The sequence below is a fragment of the Myxocyprinus asiaticus genome, chromosome 40 (genome assembly GCF_019703515.2).
Source record: "Myxocyprinus asiaticus isolate MX2 ecotype Aquarium Trade chromosome 40, UBuf_Myxa_2, whole genome shotgun sequence".
Taxonomy (NCBI): domain Eukaryota; kingdom Metazoa; phylum Chordata; class Actinopteri; order Cypriniformes; family Catostomidae; genus Myxocyprinus; species Myxocyprinus asiaticus.
Genome location: NC_059383.1, coordinates 18609610 through 18634268, shown reverse-complemented (window position 1 = coordinate 18634268; position 24659 = coordinate 18609610). Strand labels below are relative to the sequence as shown.

At 37.3% G+C, this 24659-nt stretch overlaps 1 protein-coding gene, 1 long non-coding RNA gene and 1 other non-coding gene across 3 annotated transcripts in view; 2 read left to right on the top strand and 1 right to left on the bottom strand.

The window, feature by feature from the left end:
* Nucleotides 1–62: 62 nt before the first annotated feature.
* On the bottom strand, nucleotides 63–144 carry trnas-gcu (transfer RNA serine (anticodon GCU)). Its single transcript has one exon. It is a non-coding gene; the product is annotated as a tRNA-Ser (tRNA).
* Nucleotides 145–1311: 1167 nt separating this feature from the next.
* On the top strand, nucleotides 1312–4071 carry LOC127430489 (uncharacterized). Its single transcript, XR_007895455.1, has 3 exons — nucleotides 1312–1527; nucleotides 2223–2732; nucleotides 2828–4071. It is a non-coding gene; the product is annotated as an uncharacterized LOC127430489 (long non-coding RNA).
* Nucleotides 4072–4928: 857 nt separating this feature from the next.
* Nucleotides 4929–24659, top strand: part of ankhd1 (ankyrin repeat and KH domain containing 1) — a 67293-nt gene continuing 47562 nt past the window's right edge. Inside the window, 1 exon segment of the mRNA XM_051680282.1 lies at nucleotides 4929–5372. Coding sequence (XP_051536242.1) covers nucleotides 5097–5372 — 276 coding nt within the window. The 5' untranslated portion in view covers nucleotides 4929–5096.

Below are 24659 nucleotides of genomic sequence, written 5' to 3'. Positions count from 1 at the left end.
AATTTAACAGTTAATTTGTCATACTGAGACAAGCGCCTCCACAATAACTAAAATCCATAATCCGACGAGGATGGGATTCGAACCCACGCGTGCAGAGCACAATGGATTAGCAGTCCATCGCCTTAACCACTCGGCCACCTCGTCGTGATAAACACTATTTGTGTCAGCATATTTTAATATTTTAATCTACTTTAATCCTGTATTATTCGCTGACTTGATACATACAACACTAATTAAGTCACACACACACAAAAACAAAACAAAACAAAAATTCGCAGTTAGAAAGACAGTAGAAATAATTCAACTGTTAATTACAGCAATCGCGTAGTCAGGTTTCGTCGTGGACTGGTCTGTTAGTATGCTATCTACATGAAATTAAACTATCTACAGCACCTACGGCGATGACAGCTTGTTCTCCGTGAACGTTGGCTTAATATTACTGTTAATTTCGTGAACAGCTTTCATGACACTTGCCACAAGTTAAAAGAATATGATTTAAACTACCATCAGGCTAAACATCAGACTAACCTCAGACACTATAAAATAAACTCACAAACAACTGTTATTGTCAGTCAGTTTACCTGCAAGGAAAAGCCAGTGCAATATTTTGTGCGTGATAGATTAAGACTTGGAATCAGTGGAATCAATAGACAACTATAAAGCTTTCACAGTTAAAAAAATGTGCTGGAAAAACAGGCTAGCTTTACATTCGCGTTGCCTTGTCCTCTGCTGATCTCTACTGGTTAACAACACTATTGGACACATTGAACTAATTTCAACCTGCAAATTGAATAATAATAATAATAATAATAATAATAATAATAATAATAATAATAATAATAATAAACAAGTTCATGGATTTCTAATTAACTATTCTAATTAATTATTTTTAACTTTGCAACTTGAAAATTGTTAGGAGGACTACAACCCTTATACCGTTATGACTTTAGTATAAAGGAGGTTCTTTCATTTCTTGTGTGGAACAAATTGAACCTAGCTGGCATTTCACATCCTTCACCGATAAACTTTTTTTTTTTTTTTTTTTTATCAAGTAATTATGTAAAACGTGCTTTGGCCTCGTCTGCCTAAAACTTGGATTATTATTATTGTTATTATTATGTTGAATGTTATACGTATACAAGGTACATACAAACATATACAACTCACAGCAAATGTGGAAAGAGAGACGGAAATATATTTCAGCGCACTGTTCGTCCACCGATGAAACACTCTGTTGTGTAGAATTGGCCAATCACACAATGAATTTACTAGAGCCCCTCCTCCACCTTGTGCCCATGTTGACGATTTGCACTTGCCGCGAATTTCAACCAGTTTACCGTATAGGGGCGCACAGAAGCTTTTTGGCTGTTTTTTAAATACCTTTTACCTTTTGCAAAAAATATAAAAAGCAGGTTTACGGTGAGCGTATATACATATTTAATATAATTCCATGGCTACTCCTCCCAAAAGATTTTGTTCAAGCCTCGAGGCTGACCTCATTGAAGATCTCAGTAGAGGGAAACATTGGTAAGTTGGATCTAATTGTTTTGCAAGTCACTTACACAAACACACCACGCCTAATATATTATCAAAGTGGCGTTTACAGTGGACATTCCTTTTAATTTTTTGAGTAATGGACCAGTATGCTGCATTTTGGAGCTTTCTGGTATTTGTACAGTTTGGCGTTTGGCGCCAAATACTAGACGTACATTTGCAGAGCATTCAAAAACACAATTTGAATTATTAATCTGTGCTATTTAAACACTATTCGTCAGGAAATAACAATGTGCATAACGCCAACGTCCCATATTATGTCTCTGATAAGGCTAAATATTAATTTATGTAAAAAGTTATCCATTACAATTGAGGAACGGATGACAATTAAACAATTTAAAGTAAATTCACATTGTTGCCTGTGACGATTAAGCTAAAAAAATATGATCATAGAAAATTTTTATGTAATATTTACAGCAAAGAAAATCAGTGACAATTTTGTGACTGGCTGTTTTTGTTGTTATTTTGCACTAGTTAATACAATCAACTTTTACAATATACCTGTATGTCCTGAGACATGTTTCAAGGATAAAAAATAAAAGAAATTATATATATATATATATATATATATATATATATATATATATATATATATATCTTCATTATGTATATAGATCAAATGTTTCTTTGAGTGGCTTCATATATTGGATCCCATTCAAACCCTGTAGGAGCTCAGAACATCCCAGAAGAGTGGAGGCAACCTGCTGCAGATGTTATATGACAAGCCCAGCCTTGGTCCTACACTTTCCAGACCTACACCTGCCTGAGTCGTGTCCGTTCACAGCTTCAGCCTCCTTCTGCCAAGATTCAGGAGGCTGAGAAACCAGTCCAGTTCTTTGAGCGTTCGGTCTTAAGTGACCAGTACATAACATATTCTCTCCATAATTTAGAAGCTTTCCTTTGGAAAGTAGATGAACATGGTTAGGAGAATTTTAAAGTGATGGAATTGGTTGGAGTTATGATTACTTGTTTTCGGCATTCACTGAAAGTGAATATTTATTGAAAGTCTTATGTTTATGTTTTTGTAGATATGTGTTTACCTCCAACCTCTTTGAGTCTGGAAATCTGAATGAGACTGAGTGGGCCATCTACCAAGACTGGCATTCATGGCTCCTTCACTCAGTTTGAGTCTTAGATTGAGCTGGATGCCATGATCTATCTTCGTGCTGATCCCGAGGGTACCTAGCAGCTCATTACATTGCGCAGGATTTACTTGTAATCTAAAAATGAGGTGTAAGTTTCAAGAACATTACCATTTATTTATGTTCTGCAGAGATGTATGCAGCGTCTTCAGTTCAGAGGGCGAGAAGAGGAACAGGGGATTCCACTGGAGTATTTAGAGAAGCTGCATTATAAGCATGAGTGTTGGCTGTACAATCGAACCACAAAATTAGTGAACATTTTAATATGTGCTAAAACTTATTTGTGAGCTGTTTGTAGTTCGTTGTTGACCTACAAAGGTGTAATTGACAAGGTATATACAGTATATTTAGGTCTGTGGCCAGTATTTTAATATTCAGTAGTATTGCATTATCATTCTTTTGCATTTTTAGTAAAATATTTTAGAAATGCCATGTTTGGACATGATCTAAAATCACTGTATTTGTTTCTGTTATTTTCAGGTGAGGGAGTTTCTGAGCACTCTGTAGCATCGAAATATTAAGATCTGTGTATATCATGTATACTGGTGATTTATCACTAGTTTAATGGATCAATGCCTGTTGTCACTTGAATGAATTATTATGATTTTTGTTTTTCCTGCTTTTATATTTTGCTTATTGTATATATGTATTTGAATTCTGTATTATTAAAACTTGATTTGTATTATTTAACACAACTGTATATAATGTATTAGAAGCAGAACAGTATGTTAAAATATGAAGAGCACAAAACATCAATACACATGCTTGTAGTAAAAAGTCATGTGGCAGCACTGAAAAAAAAAGGATTTGTGAGAATAAAATTAGCGTGGCTTGTATTTTCAGTCATGCAACATTTGTCGTTAGAAAAAGTACAGATGTAATATGGATATAGTATACATTTAAATATGACAGATGGATGTTGTGGCATTGTTATACATTGGACAGCATTAATTTAGAGTTGGTATGACAGTGGGAGTAAAACTGAAAAGGTTCAAGTTTGAAGTAGGTCATTATTAAGATCTGAATCGATTTCCAAAATAAACTTGAATAGAAAGATAAAATGTATGGGATTTCATAATCAATAATTTCTGCATCTTAAGACACGATCCTCATGCTGCATGCTGAACTAATTACTTAAACTAGTAGACACCACAAAAGTCAAAATGTGTCATTTGGGATAATGGCTGAATGCAATTGAAGTTTCACATTTCACCAAAATCATGAGGTTGGTGTACCTATTTTGGACAAATGGATCACACTTATAAATTCAAAGGAATCTGGTTTTCAGGTTATTTTATCTCCTCTTACTATAACAATAATGACTATTGCTTTCAAGCTCCTTTCAGACATTTTTTTGAACCACTTAACTAAATAAACCTACCTGATGTGACAATATTTTCCATAATGGTTGTAAAATATGAGCTGTAACAAAATGTCACTATGCTTTTTTAAGAATGTTTAACACTGAGAAACAGCTGTTATGAAAAATTAAGAAGGTTGTTGTCTTAATTTACATGAAAGCAAAGTCACAATAAAAAATGGAAAAGTTCTTCACACATGATGGATAGATAGATAGATAGATACTTAAGAAAAAATATAAGTAAACATGCCGTGTTCACAAAGTATCTAATACACATGTATTATAAAACGCACAGAACTATAAACTTTTAATCACAATTCAGCCATTTGAAGAAAATGTCATATTTTCTTGTGACATACATTATTTGTATTTTAGTGCAATTGAATGTTTCATCTTAGTTTGAGAAACTTCCAATTGGTTTTCAATTTTACTGACAGATAAAGAAATCCTTCCAAATCCAAAATGTACTTGCAATGTAACAAAGATGTGTAACCTAAATAAGTTATCAAAACGAATTCAACAGTTAATGGCCAACTAAACTGACACCAAATATGACGCATTGAACATTCATAAAACTTCCTAAATATGTTTCTGAAAACAAATTAACCTCAACTTTCTCGATAAAGACAAAAATAGGCGTAACGTGAGGGCGGGAATGTATGACAAGCGTGCCCGCGTCCAATCGTCTTTACTAAAGATGTTTCCTGGCGTTAAATCTTAAAGCCCTCTTGTAAACCAACCTTGACGTCGCGTGCTTTCGGTAGAGTAGCGTGTATTTTGACCAATCGTGTTCCAGTACTTAAATCTCTCGCCCAATAATCTTCGCATATTTTGAACAGGGGCGGGTTAATACACAAATGGAGCGAAGTAGGGTAGGTTGTTAGAAAGTTAATGGCTTGGGGGAAAGAGATTCTCTTGTCGCTTCAGGAGAGTTTGAGGATTTTTCTGAAGTAAAACGTAATTATTTTATAACAATACAACCCCAAAGAAAGTGAAGAGACAACGTTACCTTCACAAATATACGTATTATTTAGGAAATTATGCAGGATGCAGTAGCCGGGACGGCAATGCTGACGGACGGCTTCGAGGACGAGATTGACTCGGTGACTCCGCGTTCCCCTGCTTTAGGGATGGGGGTTGGAGCTACACCAGGAGCCGGACTCGGGGGCCTCGGGATCGGCGTCGGTGGCAAGAAAGTCCGCTTGTTCGGCGAGGCTGGCGGGCCTACGACAGACAGACTTGATTTCAAACTCACAGCAGCCGCGGTGCTATCGTCGGGCCCCGGATCCGGCAGCGATGAGGATGAGGTGTCTGAGGTGAGAGCGAGTCAGTCAGCAGGAAAGTGTGTATGTGTTTTAGCTTTCATGCTATCACACGCTAGCAAACTCCATCCAGCGTTAATAGACTCCATTCCCAAACCCATCATAACCCTGCGAATTAATCACATCAACTCAAGAGGCTAATGTATCCCGTGTCACTGTTGGCAACATTTATGTAACATCAGAGAGCGACATTAGCAGCCATTTCAGCAGTTTCTATCGACCCACGTTGCCAGTTGCGTTTGTAAATAGCTCAAATTGTGGCGAGTTAGCTTAGCACGGACTCCGAGGCTAAGGCTGCGATTTGGGCCTAACGTGAATATCAGCGGGCAACGCCATCGCCTGATAGTTAGGGAACCCAAATCATTTCACCCTGTTCATCCACTAGTTTATCAACCAGTTAACACTTTAGTTCATGTAATTTGTGTAAGTGTAACACGTATAAAGTGTAACACGTGATACTTCTTGTTACTGGCCTGTTTTAGTGACAGTGTGGGCTTATTTTGAAGAATATAGTTCAGAAGAAATGTCGCTAGCTTGTAAGCTAAGTGGATCTTCGTACGTAACTAAATATTAGCAGGAAAGGCAGTTCAGCAAAGCTTATCTGCGTGACTGTGCCACTCCAGGCCAATGCACTGTGTTGGTGAACTTACGCATTTTACTTCGATCTGACATGATCTGTACTGTACGTATATGTCATTAGTTTCTGTGGATGTTACAAACATGAGTATGAGTATGTGGACTTGAGTAAATATATCCTCACTGCAGCTTCTCAAATGACACGAGTCTAAAATATCGAAATAAAAAAATAGGGTTCTTTCTCAGTCACAGTCATTTGTCAGTCTATGATTAAGAAGTGTGACGCTGGGTTTCAACACGACTTGTCATGCGGGTTTGTCGTTATCAATGCCCTTTCAATATGCACCTGTTAAGTCCTGTTGAGGTTTAATCGTAAATCCCAAACTCAGAATTCGATCACCTTCGCTTTATTTAAAGCCACTTGACATCAAGTCTGTACTTCCTCCAAATCCGAACCTCTGTAATGTTAACACAATTGGAATTTATTTACCAAAGATATGATCCAGTATATAAGCTGTAACACATCTCAATTTCAAAACATTTGCCTATATGAAAAAAGTAAGAGATTGAGTTGTGGATTTATGTCAACACCTTTGTTTACAAATAGCTAGTGTTCGCCATGCAAGAAATGCATGATGAATAATTGCCCAATGTCTACTTATCCCACTACCATGCAGTGTTATTTAAAAAAATATGATCACGCTTTTGGCTGCAGATAAACCCCTTATGCCCCATTTTAAAGTAAATGCCTGAATTCAGGCTAAGTATACATTTCAAGTCTACACACTTCTGTGCTGACACGGTCACAAACATATACACTGTTGTATTTCAGAACTACATGTGATTCCCTCCTCTGTCTGGAGTACAGGGGTGTGTCTGTTGCCTTTTATAACTTGTAATGGTTATAAATGTGTTGTTGGTGTTTGTTTGGAATTTAGGGGGAGTGGTACATGGTGCAGGTACACAGAGATGTTGTCAGGTTCAGGTAGGACCCACGTTCCCAATAAGAGTTCCAGCACTGTGCATCCACTTCCTGTTAGGTCACTCTGAGTCTGTATGCTCAGTGAACTTTAAATATACACAACGTAAACATGTTAAGAAATTATATTTGAGAGATTTGTAAGTATATCACCAAAAGTAAAGCTGAATCATGATAGCTAAGCTGAACTGGAAGCCAGATCATGTGAGAGCTTGTTATATTACGCTGATGTGATTACAGATCAATTTAATGCATTTAAGTGCTTGGCATTCTCTTCACTTTTATTAGTTTTACACTCGTCTTTGGTCCAAAAATTTGCATAGTTGGGAACAGATAGTGAATCGTATCAGAATCTTATCCCACAACAGTGAGGATAACATGTTTAGATGTATAATTCTACACCGATGCTTAAATAGATAACGTGTTTAAAAAGTACAAACTTTTTGACATGGGTAGATTTTGTCCACTACACTGATTGTAAACATATGGAAACATTACATTGTGGTGATGTAAACACCAAGTGTTGTGCACATGCCTGTATGTGTTTTGACATCAAAATCTGATAATAATTTGATTGCTTCAAATGTTGTGTAAAGCGGATTTCTCATCTTGCCGTTTGTTCTATAATATGATTTGATAGTTATCAGTTATCAATTTTACCATCTGACATTTCTCACCATAGGTCCCTATTGCAAGCAATCTTGTTGATCAGACAAGTGATATTCTGGGTTGATTAAAAGACTTTCCTGTTAAATCAATATCTGAGTCAGACAAATGTCAAATGAAAAGAACAGCATATCTGAAGTGAACAATTGGCCTTTCTGCCCTCATATCAAGAAGCTTTTACTTTTGAGAGTAGAAAAACATTTTTATATGTTTTTGGCCGTTTACTCAGGTATTTTTTTGCCGATACTACAGCTGCTGAAGTGCTCATTTGCATTACTGAACTTTGCATCTTTCTCTAGGGATCTTCCTTTCAATATTTTGCCGGTCAAATTTTAAAAAAATTAAACAGCAACATCATGTTGTCACATTATATTTTAAGACCAACGCACAATGCACATGACTGTGGCCTATGGTGACACGTGTTTCCTAATGAATTTCATATTGCTCTCTGAGGTGGGAGTCAACTTCTGTGCTATATGTGACTACATCACTACATGTGAACTCACTGTGTTTTAGCTTTAATCATAAGAACAAACCTGGAAATTCCTTTGATCTTTAATGTGATGGTGCTTGTGAAAGTGGTATCCCTACTTGAGTTCCTAACCTGTGAAACACAGGCACTTTGTGGCTGTTTAATATTTGATTATCACAAGACTTTGTTTATTATCCTATATAAGTAGATTTTGCTACTAATCTCATTGACCACATTTACATGCAAATTGTTTATTTCAGGGTTTTTGCAGGAAGCGGTGTTCTGAAACATCATGTAAACTAGAACGATGATTTCCTTAATGCCGTTTAAGGGATTACGAGAAAGCGGTTTAACATACCTAGTTTTTTCTCGGAGAACACTGCTTAATGTGGTCATGTAAACGCTTAAGCAGTGTTCTGATGGGTGTTTGAAGAGTACGCGTGCACGGAACAGTCTAATGTTGGGATAACAAACGTCAAAGGATGGAGCCCTACAACAAGTCAACATAGCGGAAAGAATTCAACATTTCTGGGAGTACAGGGGGGAAATCACATACATTATAATCTATATTCATTTATACACACCAGTGTAAAATAACGACTGTCCCTCATTTTCACATATATGTGCACATACATTGGGGAAATCCCAGAATTTTACATAAGAGGGAAACCCCGCTACTACATTGCAGCAGAATGGCAGGTCGCAATAGAATGTTAAAGGTTCACTCAAGTTTTACTTCTATAGAAATTAATAGTAATTTTGAAACATGCAGTACTGTGCAAAAGTTTTAGGCACTTGTGAAAAATTTTGCATAGTGAGGATGTCTTCAGAATAATGACATATAGTTTTCATTTATCACTTAATGTCATACAAAGTCCAGTAAACATAAAAAAAAAAAAAAACCTAAATCAATATTCGGTGTGACCACCTTTGCCTTTAAAACAGCACCAATTCTCCTAGGTACACCTGGACACAGTTTTTCTTGGTTGTTGGCAGATAGGATGTTCCAAGCTTCTTGGAGAATTCACCACAGTTCTTCTATCTATTTAGGCTGTCTCAATTGCTTCTGTCTCTTTATGTAATCTCAGACTGACACGATGTTCAGGCTTTGTGGGGGCCATGACATCTGTTGCAGGGCTCCCTGTTCTTCTGTTCTAATCTTCTCTAATTGCAAAGTAATGTTTGGGATTCTAACATTTATATTTCCTATTGACACACTAAAGATGAAGATATAAATAACCATCTTAAGACAAATGCTTTTGTGAAACATCTTATGTGCCTAAGACTTTTGCACAGCACTGTATTTATAAAATAATGACCATTCATGTGAGTTGAAGGGTCCGTCGTATCAGTAACTTTATAAAAGCTCTTTTATTCTACATGGAGCAGGGGCGCCTCATGGGGGCAGCCATGTTAGCATCACATGACCAGCTGAATACTTCTTGACACTCATTCGTGGAGTAAATTAATCATGGTTCACTGTGCATAGTGAATTTCTACAATGGCAATGGAAACTGAAAACTACTGTGTTTTAATGATGCAGCATCCAGGCCACTAGGTGTTGGTGTAAGCCAATATAAGCCACTTCGACATAAAAAAAATTACTGAGTGCTACTTTAAGGAATCAAAAACAACAACTCTGAAATATCTGGAAATAAAGCGAAGCAACGGAGAATAAAATAGCAAAGTCTTCCTCAGATCCCATGCTTGATCCCATTTTGTTTACACAAGCGTCACGGGTAAATTACATTGCCATGGAGAAAGCTGCTTACTGACCAAGCCGCAAGTATACAGGAGTAAAGAGTACGCCGCTTATGCAGTGCATGTGAACGGGAACGCTGTTTTCTCACAATAACCCACTTTCTTGCAATAAGCTGCTTTCTGGTGTCCATGTAAACGTAGTCACTGTGGCTGCTTGAGATGGTTCGTTTATATCCAGAATTTGTGTCTTATGTGTAAAGGCTAGGGTAAACGTAGTTTTTCCTTGTGCCGCTATGTCTTGTTTGACGCATGCGCACTATGGCTGTTTTGCGATACTCTTTTAGTACAGTCAACGACAGACACATTTGCAGACAAAGCGAACTGTATGCTGGTAACAAAATTTGCATCATGATCACCGTGCGAGAGACATAGTGACATGTGGAAAACCAAAGTAAACTTTGGCCTTAGATTCTCGGGTTAGCTGATGTCCATAGGCATTGTTTTTTTTTTTCTCCCCTTTTCTCACTAATTTGGAATGCCCAATTCCCAATGCGCTCTAGGTCCTTGTGCTGGCATAGTGACTCGCCTCAATCTGGGTGGCGGAGGACGAATCTCAGTTGCCTCCGCGTCTGAGACCGTCAATCTGCGCATCTTATCACATGGCTTGTTGAGCGCATTACCACGGAGACATAGCGCGTGTGGAGGCTTCACGCTATTCTCTGTGGCATCCACGCTCAACTCGCCACGTGCCCCACCGAGTGCGAGAACCACATTATGGTGACCACGAGGAGGTTACCCCATGTGACTCTACCCTCCTTAGCAACCGGGCCAATTGGTTGCTTAGGAGACCTGGCTGGAGTCACTCAGCACACACTGGATTCGAACTCGCGACTCCAGGGGTGGTAGTCAGCGTCTTTGCTCAATGAGCTATCCAGGCCCCTGTCCATAGGCATTTGTTAAAGTGATATTGAAAATTTTGGGACCTTATCACTTGATGTATTTTTCTCTAAACTTAGGAGGCTGTACATTAAGGGATCATACCGTGGCTTTGGAAGCAACTCCATATGAAACGAGTACAAACAGCATACAAGTTTTTAAAGCAGATCGTGTGTTGTATTACCAATATTCTCCTTCACTTACAGCATAGTATCAGCATAGTCTTAATTTGGGATTAACCTGGATTTTGCAGTGCTTCATCTGCAGTTCCAATTTATAATTCTTTGAAAACCTTGTGCATTACAAACTACCTTGAGTAAAATATTTGTGTGGGCTGTTGCAGCTCCAGCACCACAAACTATTGCTAGCTCTTTTAGCCAAACCTAAAAAAATAAAAAATAACTTGATTTATCAAATGATTACAGATTTCATCCATCGGTTATGGGTTCTGTGCTACGCATTGCCAGTATAGTGTATTGAAGGCTTCATCTGTGTGTATGTGGTTGCAGTGGATATAGAGACATTTTGTAGCCCCCAAAAAGCCTCCTTTTTGTGTAAAATTTCCAGCATAGATCCAAACAAAGCACATTTCAGGGTGTGTGCTATCTGTCAGGAAAAAAAAAATTTCTCCCCCCAAAAAATCTCCAAATATACACATTTATTAGACTCGATTTGTGCACAAGCTGTTCAACCCATGTTGTTTTTCTCTAAACAGGATGGCTGTACAAATTGTTAATGTTAACCCTCTACTTTAAGTCCAAACGTGACCCAAGTACACACAAGCATATAAATACAGTTGAATTCAGAAGTTTACATACACTTAGGTTGAAGTCATTAAAACTCATTTTTAACCACTCCACAGATTTCATATTAGCAAACTATAGTTTTGGCAAGTCGTTTAGGACATCTGCTTTGTGCATGACACAAGTAATTTTTTGAACAATTGTTTACAGACATATTGTTTCACTTTTAATTGACTATCACAATTCTAGTGGGTCAGAAGTTTACATACACTAAGTTAACTGTGCCTTTAAGCTGCTTGGAAAATTCCAGAAAATGATGTCAAGCCTTTAGGCAATTAGCCAATTAGATTCTGATATGCTAACTGGCTAATTGGAGTCAATTGGAGGTGTACCTGGAGGTATGTATTTTAAGGCCTACCTTAAAATTTTTGGACCTCCACAAGTCTGGTTCATCCTTGGGAGCAATTTCCAAACACCCACTTCACAAAAAAGATGGCATCATGAGGAAGGAAAATGATGTGGATATATTGAAGCAACATCTCAAGACATTAGGAAGTTAAAGCTTGGTCGTAAATAGGTCTTCCAAATGGACAATGACCCCAAGCATACCTCCAAAGTTGTGGCAAAATGGTTTAAGGACAACAAAGTCAAGGAATTGGAGTGGCCATCACAAAGCCCTGACCTCAATCTGATAGAAAACTTGTGGGCTGAAAAAGCGTGTGCGAGCAAGGAGGCCTACAAACCTGACTCAGTTACACCAGTTCTGTCTGGAGGAATGGGCCAAAATTCCAGCAACTTATTGTGAGAAGCTTGAGGAAGGCAACCCAAAATGTTTGACCCAATTAAACAATTTAAAGGCAATGCTGCCAAATACTAACAAAGTGTATGTAAACTTCAAACCCACTGGGAATGTGATGAAATAAATAAAAGCTGAAATAAATCATTCTCTCTACTATTATTCTGACATTTCACATTCTTAAAATAAAATAGTGATCCTAACTGACCGAAAGCAGGGAATGTTTTCTACGAATAACTAAATTGTGAAAAACCGAGTTTAAATGTATTTGGCTAAGGTGTATTTAAACTTCTGACTTCAACTGTATGTTTTGTGTGCATGCATACCTGACTGACTCTTGTCACATGAAATAGCAATGTGCTGTGGTGATTTTTCTGTTTTGGACTTTACACGCTGTGTGTTATTATTGATAGAAGTTTCGCTGTCAGGTGTATGTCTGATTTCTGACTCATGTTTGAGGGCCAGAAGGCTGTAATATATAGGACAATATCATTTCTGTGTTTTAAAGTTTGGAAGTAGATGGCTACAAAATACTTGCTACCTCAAGACGTTGGAATTTGAGCCATTTTGTTTTATTATTTCACCAAGTCACCCCATTGTTTTCATGTTAGTTTAGGATTACCAACCCTTAACCTATCTACAACCACAATGACCGACTACAAGTCAGACGTGTCTGTGTCAAAGCCCGATATTTGAATGTAAATTAAAGGAATTCTGCCCCCAGATCTTGCCTCTTGTTGGAAGTGTAGCACTTACACTCCATCTCTCAGTGCAGATGAGGTAATGACAGTCACTTGTTTGGATGTAGCCTCTCGTCTTGCCCTTGTGTGTGTGTGTCTCTCTTTCTCTCTGTCTCTCTCACACTCACTCACACCCTGAGACAGATGCTTCCCAGGGACCAGAGAAACAATTCCTGCCACGCCACATGCCTGCGAATTTAAATGCCCCTGTATGCTTTTAATTAGTCTTACTGCAGATGTGCTCTCTGCTTGACCACACCCGGACTCACTGCCTTACTCACCCTCGCTTTGCTTTTTGGGTCATCTCCTTCTGGCAACCCTTCTCGTTTTTTGTGAGTGTTTATCTTCACTGAAATTATGAAGCCTCCCAGTTATGACACCTCCCCAGACTTGAAACTTTAAGGGATAGTTCACCCAAACATGAAAATTCTATCATCATGGACTCACTCATGTTGTGACAGATCTGTATAACTTTCTTCTGTGGAACACAATAAGATGTTACGCAAAATGTTATGGACTGACAAACCATATTTTACGGAATATAAGTTTTCATCTAAAAGCTCCTATGACTTATATACTTAATTTATATGTTATTCGTTCTGGCCGTTTAAACGCACATACCAAAACACATATGCTTACAAACATATGAAAACATCAGTCACAGAGATGGTAGTAGCGTTTTAAAGTTCCCTATTCAGAGTATTTTACCTTTACAAAGTACATTATGGATTTAGTTTAAATATTCCGTTCACCATATCATTATTGTTCTAACAAACTCCAGACCACTGTCAAACACATCTCCTCACATGCCCACAAAGTGACGTTTCATCACACTCGTAGTAAAAACATTCAGCCAGTGAACTGGATAATTAGTGCATAGCAAAGAGGGTTGCAAATATCAGAAGTATTCAGAGTCTCTAACATTAATGAATGAATAGAATAAATCAGGCATATTGTTTTACACACAGACTTAAAGTGGTTTATTTTTTATGCAGCATAGATTAACACGTTGTGAACAGATGCGTTTTTTTTCCATGTAACGGAAACAAAATATGCAAAACTGTTGCACACGATTAAAGCAAATTCTCCCGATTAAAACAAGGCCAAATATTGCGTGATACGCCACATAGATCCTGAGGTAATCTTCACGGAGCGAATGTTGACATTCTACTGAGCAGCTGAAGGAAAGTCGGGCGGCAGCTCCCTGGTCCTAGTGCCTGCTGAATTCAACCTCTGTCAGTGTGACTTATACACAGTAGCGACTTATCTGTGTGTTATTTTTTGTTTTGTCAACATTATAAAATATTGATTTATTTTGGATTTTGTTTAATCACAACCTAATTCCCATAGTTTCATTTATGTTATTCCATAGTTGTGATGACTTTACTATTATTCTAATATGTGAAAAAAAATTATAATGAGTGTTTCAAAACTTTTGACCGGGTGTGTGTGTGTGTGTGTGTGTGTGTGTGTGTGTATATGTGTATATATATATATATATATATAATTATAATGTTTGGTTAAAAAAAAAAAAACAACAACAGAGCTTTACAGTATTATTGAAAACATTAAATGAAAACAATCTGATTACCTGAGGCAAAAGGCTGCCATGGCTGAATCACAACATGCTGATATTCAGTACACTTATGTGATATTCCTAATGCTTACAGATAATAATACTAATAATATAACCATTTAATATTATATTATTGTTACTATGAGTATTATTGCGACTGCTTTGAATATTACACTGTTATACAGTAGTAATATTTTTCTGTCATAATGTCTTTAATTACATGCAGTCAGTTGAACAGAGCTCTCATTTCAGTGGGACTTTTATTTTGAAAGATTTTTAAGTTCTCCCTGTTTGTGAGGAGCTCGTTATATCAAGCTTCCCGCAACTCGCCTGCTGAAATATCCGAGCTCCAATGGTTCATTATAGAGTTCATAACCATTTATACACTCAACACACTGATCTTTGGCTCTGCAGATGGATACTATTGGACACACTGCATGAAAATCAAGCATTAGTAGTGTGTGATGCCTGTGTGTGTGAAGGAGATGACAGGGCAGAGAGGTGCCTCTTATTCATACTGTGGCGCACAGCTCATGTGACTGAATATTATTTAATACAATGACATCCTTCTGCTGTTTAATGATAACACTTGACCATATAGAGGCTTTTTTATTATTATTTTCAAATGGTCTTTGATTTCATCTCAAAACTCTCACATTACATTACATGTTGCTAATGGCAGCATATTTTAATATGCTACCAAAATTAACAACAAGATGATATCGTACCGTTTTAAATTTTTTGGTGTCCCGATATTTCGTTATTACCAGTATACCCTAGTGCTCACCAGTTTAAACTTGAGAAAATGCACTGAAAATTGTACAAAGGACTACTTATATTATTAAATATAAATATATATTATTAATTGACTAATTCACTTGGCAGAGAATATATCCCTGTATAGATCAAGTGTAGATGAAAAATGTAACAGGTAGTTTATGATGGAGTCTTTAAGCGTTTCTCTTCCCTCTGCCACTGTGTAGTTCTGGTAGCATTATTCACAAAGCAGTTTTACCGTTTCTACCTTTCTTGTCAAAGGTGCTGTAACATGAGTGAGCGGCATGATGTTATGGGGCAAAACTTAGTCTCAGCCTCAGATGGCATGCCTACGGACTGCCCACAGTCCATGCTCTACGTCTGATGCACAGCACTCAAAATTGCAAAACGATTTCACGAGTAACTAAGTGTAAATCTGATTGACTGTTTTGATGGAACTTCACAAGTAAATGCACACAGGACTTTTCATTCATCCGCCTGGATGCTGAATCGTGTTCACAAGGTTCCATGTTGACACAATGAGTGTTTTTGAGAATTAAATAATTACAGAAGTTTGCCAGGTTTGTGACCTCAAATCTTTTAAAGATATTCAGAGTTTCATTTGAGGCAGGTAGTAGAAAGTAAAGCTGATATCCACAAGCAGAGCTGCATTTTCTGCGTCGTTCACTTGGTTATATCTGTGATGAGGTTTTCTGTTCTGTACATAGACTGTGTACCAGGTTTTTTCCTGGATAGAAAATGTTTTTTGGTGGTGGCTAGGGGTGTAAATCGCAAGTTTCATTTTGCTACAATATCAATCCTCTTAACCAGTGATCCGATGTTTGCCGATACCTCAAAGTCAGCCGCGATGCAGATTCGATTCCGGGGTTTACAGTTGATATTACAATATTATGTGCATGTATTACACAATCAGTTACATTTATTATCTCACAAATGCAACCAAAATATATTTTTTTATATTTTATTGAGCTCTCTGAAATGTGCAAATCCAGTATCCACATTGGGACATCCACAACAAAATATAATACAGAAAAATAAATAATATAAAAAATAGTCTCATGCATGTGATTATCAGTCGTTTGATGACAACTCATTACCTTATGGAATTCAGTGACAGTTTGTCATCTCTACAACAGTCAAGCAATTCTTTCAATCCAAAATACCACAACTTGTTTCCAACAGGAGAGTATATGCTATCAGTGTTTTTTCTTGGCTACTGCTTCGACAGTTGTATTGAAAAGTTAGCAAGGGCGTTGATGTGTAGATGTGAAAAGGTTACTGCTGGAATAGGTGTTAGAGAGGCCAGCACGGGGTGCTCGCCCTGCAGTCTGTGTGAGTCCTAATGCCCCAGTATAGTGACGGGGACACTTTACAGTAAAAAAGGCACCGTCTTTCGGATGAGACGTTAAACTGAGGTTCTGAATCTCTGTGGTCATTAAAAATCCCAGGGCTCTTCTCGTAAAGAGGGGTGTAACCCCGGTGTCCTGGCCAGATTTCCCCCATTGGCCCTTCTCGATCATGGCCTCCTAATAATCCCCATCTATTAATTGTCTGTATCACTCTACTCTCTCCTCTCCACCAAAAGCTGGTGTGTGGTGAGCGTACTGGCGCACAATGGCTGCCGTCGCATCATCCAGGTGGATGCTTCACACTGGTGGTGGTTGAGCAGAGTCCCCTGTTCACTATGTAAAGTGCTTTGAGTGTTGTGTCAGAAAAGTGCTATATAAGTGTGTGTGTGTGTGTGTGTGTGTATATATACACTGGCAGCCAAAAGTTTGGAATAATGTACAGATTTTGCTGTTTCGGAAGGAAATTGGTACTTTAATTCACCAGTGTGGCATTCAACTGATCACAAAGTATAGTCAGGACATTACTGACATAAAAAACAGCATCATCACTATTTTAAAAAAGTAATTTTTTATCAAATCTAGACAGGCCTCATTTCCAGCAGCCATCACTCCAACGCCTTATCGTTTTTTGTTTTGTTTTTTGTGGATTTTTTATCCCTTTTCTCCCAAATTTGGAATGCTCAATTCCCAATGTGCTTTTAAGTCCTCATGGTCGCGTAGTGATTCGCCTCAGTCCGGGTGGCGGAGGACGAATCCCAGCTGCGTCCGAGACCGGCAACCCGTGCATCTTATCATGAGGCTTGTTGAGCATGTTGCCGTTGAGACATAGCGCATGTGGAGGCTTCACGCCATCCACCGCGGCATCCACGCTCAACTCACCACGCACCCCACTGAGAATGAACCACATTATAGCGACCGTGAGGAGGTTACCCCATGTGACTCTACCCTCCCTAGCAACCGGGCCAATTTTGTTGCTTAGGAGACCTGGCTGGAGTCACTCAGCACACCCTGGGATTCGAACTAGCGAACTCCAAGTGTGGTAGCCAGCGTCTTTACCACTGAGCTACCCAGGCCCCCCCAACACCTTATCCTTGAGTAATCATGCTAAATTGCTAATTTGGTACTAGAAAAACACTTGTTGAAAGCTATTTGGTTCATTAAATTAAGCTTAACATTGTCTTTGTGTTTGTTTTTGAGTTGCCACAGTAAGCAATAGACTGGCATGTCTTAAGGTCAATATTAGGTCAAAAATGGCAAAAAAGAAACAGCTTTCTCTAGAAACTCATCAGTCAATCATTGTTTTGAGGAATGAAGGCTTCACAATGCTTGAAATTGCCAAAAAACTGAAGATTTCATACAAAGGTGTACACTACAGTCTACAAAGACAAAAGACAACTGGCTCTAACAAGGACAGAAAGAGATGTGGAAGGCCCAGATACAACTAAACAGGAGGATAAGTACATCAGAGCCTCTAGTTTGAGAAATAGACGCCTCATATGTCCTCAGCTGACAGCTTCATTGAATTCTACCTGCTCAACACCAGTTTCATGTACAACAGTAAAGAGAAGACTTGGGGGTGCAGGCCTTATGGGAAGAATTGCATAGAAAAAGCCACTTTTGAAACAGAAAAACAAAAAGAAAAGGTTAGAGTGGGCAAAGAAACACAGACATTGGACAACAGATAATTGGAAAAGAGTGTTATGGATCTTAACCCCATTGAGCTTTTGTGGGATCAGCTAGACTGTAAGGTGCGTGAGAAGTGCCCGACAAGACAGCCACATCTATGGCAAGTGCTACAGGAAGCATGGGGTGAAATGTCACCTGAGTATCTGGACAAACTGACAGCTAGAATGCCAAGGATCTGCAAAGCTGTCATTGCTGCACATGGAGGATTTTTAAGAAGTTCTGAAATATTTTTTCAAATTGTAATAGTAATTGTTCACGTTATTAATGTCCTGACTATACATTGTGAACAGTTGAATGCCAATTTGGTGAATAAAAGTACCAATTTCTTTCCATAAGAGCAAAATCTGTACATTATTCCAAACTTTTGGCTTTTCCTTCCATTCCGATATCTGATTTCTTGATATCGGCTGATACCCGATCCGAAATTAGTGTTGTTGTTTTTTTCTTAATTTGTTTAGAATATCTATAACTCACAGTGTCCCTGCTGAAAAAAAAAAAAAAAGGATTTAATGGTTTGAATTGGTTTCCATTACAGATATGTTTTGGTCTCTAATGGTATCCACTAGACATAACATGCAAACAACAGATGCAACACATTACCAGTAGAAACCCACAGGGACCATTATAGCTGCCATTAAAACCAATACAATTACCATTATAACCATTAAAATTTCTGTGATGGTTTCTGTTGTTTGTTTTTTATTAGGGGTGGAACTGTTTGGAAGTACTCTTATGTGTAAAGAGAATGTGTACAAAAAAACCCCCATATAACTACAAAATACTTCATTATAAAATATTGAAAAAACACAATTAGATAAAATGTGTATCCTATTATGAGAAAACAAATGTAACCAGTCTGCTGCATGCAGAAGCAAAATTAGCAATATTTCCACTGAAAACCCTCAGTAGGAAAGAAGTTCGGTTCTCTTTACACATTTTTTCAATTTGTATCTGAACTTGTAAATGGATTCAGATCTCTATTTGGTTTTTAGTAATAGAATGGTTCACTTTAGTGTAAAAGGATATCAGTACACTTTTTAATCACACAATAATATTGATATTTCTTAATAAATTACAAATGTACATTATTTTTATTTATTTATTTTATTAATAATAATTATTATTATATATTTTAATAATATAAGAAGAGATATAGAGATGATAATAATAGATATTTTAATTGTATTATGTAAAAATTGCAGTTGTAATTTCCTGGGACGTTTTTGACATTTATCTCGGCAGCTCAGTCCAGCAAGTCTCCAATGGGCTGCTTCACAGTAGTTTAATTTGCTTCTCATTCAACGTCTGGTGAAATTCTCTGCCTACGCCATTCTCAATGCATATTATTAGGGAACCAAAGCAACTGAGCATCTTTTCTACATCTGAGATGGAGTTTGTGTGGATCGTTCAATAATCCTTGCCGCTCTTAGGGCTAAAAATAGCAGCACACATCTTAAAACGGTGCTCACTAAGCACGCTGCACATTTAAACTGTATATGCACTAATTAAACACAGCATTTTGCGATTCACAAAGCTATTGTGTGTTTTCAAAAGACTTTGATTAAAATGCACGAGTCATATGGACAACTTTAATGAAGCTTTTTGTGGTTTATGTCATTATTTGAGCTTGATTGTTACGATCATGACAAACAATTGGTATCGAATTTGGATCGGGCTCATCGGATCGATACCTGATCCAGGTAAAAATGTCAATATCGACGCCGAAACCGATCTATATATATATATATATATATATATATATATATATACACACACATATATATAATATATATATATATATATATATATATATATATATATATATATATATATATATATATATATATATATATATATATATAATATATATACACACACACACACACACACAGTTGAAGTCAGAAAATTTACATACACCTTAGCCAAATACACTTAGACAATTCTTGACATTTAATCGTAGAAAACATTCCCTGCCCTTGGTCAGTTAGGATCACTACTTTAAATATGTGAAATATCAGAATAATAGTAGAGAGAATGACTTATTGCAGCTTTTATTTCATTACATTCCCAGTGGGTCAGAAGTTTACATACACTTTGTTACTAGTTGGTAGCATTGCCTTAAATTGTTTAACTTGGGTCAAATGCTTTGGGTAGCCTTCCACAAGCTTCTCACAGTAAGTGCTAGAATTTTGGCCCATTCCTCCAGACAGAACTGGTGTAACTGAGTCAGGTTTTTAGGCCTCCTTGCTCGCACACGTTTTTCAGTTCTGCCCACAAATTTTCTATTGGATTGAGGTCAGGGCATTGTGAAGGCCACACCAATACCTTGACTTTGATGTCCTTAAGCCATTTTGCCACAACTTTGGAGGTATGCTTGGGGTCATTGTCCATTTGGAAGACCCATTTACGACCAAGCTTTAACTGCCTGGCTTGATGTCTTGAGATGTTGCTTCAGTATATCCACAATTTTCCTTCCTCATGATGCCATCTATTTTGTGAAGTGCACCAGTCCCTCCTGCAGCAAAGCACCCCCACAACATGATGCTGCCACCCCCATGCTTCATGGTTGGGATGGTGTTCTTTGGCTTGCAAGCCTCACCCTTTTTTCCTCCAAACATAACAATGGTCATTATGGCCATTTTGTTTCATCAGACCAGAGGACATTTCTCCAAAAAGTAAGATCTTTGTCCCCATGTGCACTTGTGCAAACTGTAGTCTGGCTTTTTTATGGTGGTTTTGGAGCAGTGGCTTCTTGAGCAGCCTTTCAGGTTATGTCGATATAGGACACGTTTTACTTTGGATTTAGATACTTGTCTACCCGTTTCCTCCAGCATCTTCACAAGGTTCTTTGCTGTTTTTCTGGGATTGATTTGCACTTTTCGAATCAAACTACCTTCATCTCTAGGAGACAGAATACGTCTCCTTCCTGAGCGGTATGATGGCTGCGTGGTCCCATGGTGTTTATACTTGCATACTGTTGTTTGTACAGATGAATGTGGTACCTTCAGGCATTTGGAAATTACTCCCAAGGATGAACCAGATTTGTGGAGGTCCACAATTGTTTTCTGAGGTCTTTGCTGATTTCTTTTGATTTTCTCATGATGTCAAGCAAAGAGGCACTGAGTTTGAAGGTAGGCCTTAAAATACATCCACAGGTACACCTCCAATTAGCCAATTGGTCTATCAGAAGCTAATTGCCTAAAGGCTTGACATCATTTTATGGAATTTTCCAGGCTGCTTAAAGGTACAGTTAACTCATTGTATGTAAACTTCTGGCCCACTGGAATTGTGATATAGTCAATTAAAAGTGAAACAATCTGTCTGTAATTTTTTTTGTTTGTTGGAAAAACGTCTTGTGTCATGCACAAAGTAGATGTCCTGAACGACTTGCCAAAACTATAGTTTGCTAATATGAAATCTGTGGAGTGGTGAAAAATGAGTTAATGACTTCAACCTAAGTGTATGTAAACTTGCGTGCGTGCATGCATGCTAGTTTGAGTATTTCTGTAACTGCTGATCTCCTGGGATTATCACACAACAGTCTCTAGAATTTACTCCGAATGGTGCCAAAAACAAAAAACATCCAGTAAGCGGCAGTTCTGTGGACGGAAATGCCTTGATGAGAGAGGTCAACAGAGAATGGCCAGACTGGTTCAAACTGACAAACTCTACGGTAACTCAGATAACCGCTCTGTACAATTGTGGTGAGAAGAATATCTTCTCAGAATTCTATTCTGGGATGCGGGTTGGTGCTGTTTTGGTGACACGAGGGGGACCTACACAATATTAGGCAGGTTGTTATAATGTTGTGGATGATCTGTGCGGTGTGTGTGTGTGTGTGTATATATCATCTATCCCCATGTCGATCTTTTATTATGGTATGATACATCTCCAAAAACTCTACCTCTAAACACCATGTAATGACAAAACTGACTGTGATTGGTCACATTAACATGTCAGTTAATGGCTTTTCCTGTAAGTGGGCGGTTCTTGGCCAATTGAAGCTGCTATAGAGCCCAGCCCTTTGCTGTAGGCAAAACTAGATCATTCTAATGTCACAGGCTTTCACTGTAGACAGCTCTGTTGGTCATAAACAGGCACAATAGTTTAATCGCGTCGCTTGCAGAGACGTGGTATAACAGCATTGCATTTCAACAGGTGTATACATTTTAAACACTGCAAATATGCGACAATGTGCTTCCTTTGCTCATTGCATGCTCACACTAAATTCAGGCATCCAATGAGCTGCTGAATGTTAGTGAGGATTGCTCGTGCTGATTCTGGAAATACAATAGGAGGAAAATTATTGTTTTGATTTGTACAAATTATATTTGGTAACAATTTACCAACAGGTTCCAGTCGTTAACATTAGTTACTGCATTATGTAACATGAACAAACAATTAACAATATATTTTTTACAGCATTTATTAATCTCTGTTAATGTTAGTTAATAAAAATACAGTTGTTGATTGTTAGTTCATAGTGCATTAATGTTAATGAATACAACTTTTTGATTTTAAAAATGAATTGGTATATGTTGAAATTAACATTAAGATTAATAAATGCTTAAAGTATTTTTCATTGTTAGATCATGTAAGCAAATGGAACATTATTGTGAAGTGCTACCCTTTATTTATACAATTAAATTTCAGCATTTGCATGATTTAATACTCACACTGGACCATGTAGCAAACTGTTTATCTGGACTTGTTAAGCTTCCGTCAAAAAGCATGCATCAAAATAAAAGCATGATTCAAAAGAAAACCTAGACGCCTGAAATTAAAGAAATTATGACAGACGTATATAACTGTTAAATAAAATTTGATGTTCACTGTAGTAGTAAGAATAAATAATAATTATAATAATAATGATTAATAATAGTAATATTGTTTAAAAATAATAATAATAAACAAAAAATAATTAAGCAATATATCACAATCAAGAGTGCTGTTGTATGAAAATTTTGGTAAAAAATGCAATGGTAAAACATAAAATGGATTTCAGTAGGGTCCTACTTAAAACACTTCAGCAATGCATACTTCATTGAGAAACACTTGAAGGACACATGCATTTGTTTGAATTTATTATTTACATCGAAATGTAACTTTTTAAATAGGATAAAGGAGTGTGTTTAATAGCACATTACCATATTAGCATATTTTTGCTTTAGTTTTGATATTGGTATCGAGAACAGTGACATTTTACTGGTATCAATACCAACTGCTGAAATGTTGGTATCATTACAACTCTGTTTTACGTGTTAATGTGAATTAAATGTGTGCGGGTGTTCCCACTATTATGAACGTGGAATTTGCGGTAATGATTGAAATTGTGCGCAATACCTACAGGCCCACGGCAAATTTCAGGCCCTGTCCTTTTGTGTTCAGAAAGAAAGTTGATCAGAACAAACTTTAACTGTGTTTTCAGCACAAACAAATGAGAAAACCTTTGACAAAATTATAAGAACTACTAGAGTGGCATATTTTGTGTTTTATAGTGTTGCCGGTGGTGGCCTCCTTGATTTTGGCAAGAGAGTCAAAGTCTCCTAAATTATATAGACCGTCTGCCTGCCAGAGCACAGCACAAACACCCTTCCTCTGTGTTTGTGTGTGTGTTAGGATTTTAAAACTAATATCAATGGGTTATAACGGCTATAGCAAACATATTTTAGCTTCTGCAAAAAATCATGCATGTCATATGCATTTCAGGCATTATTTGAGCAGCTGTCACACTGGCTTTGAAGAGTGTGTGGCTAACCACAGGAACAATTAAAAACTCAAAGAAAACTCACTGGTGCTGTTACATACATTGTCTGAAATGAACAAAAAGACCATTTATGATCATTGATTGATTTAAAAAAAAAAAAAAAAGATTTCCATCAAAGAGAGATTTGGGAAAAATATAAATGGATCGAAATATTGGACAGACAGATATTTGATCATTTTTATATCATCTGTATAATCATGTCTAACAAGTTTTACCTCATGCAACTTAAAGACCAATTTAAATTTTGTCTGAATCAAATGATATTACTTCATATGAATTGCCATTGTATCATACACACTGCCCTTGAAATATAGGTATTGACATCAGCCATGAAATTTCAGGCTAAATGGATGAAAAGTTTGATGGCAGATCTCACTGCCAAATATTTTTTTTTTTTTAAAATGCTAAAATGCACAAAAGTTGGACCTATTGTGTTGATAGTGCTGCACGATAACGGTTCAAATTTTAATCACAATTGTTCTGCCCTTTTTTTTAAAATTACAGGGCTGCACGATTT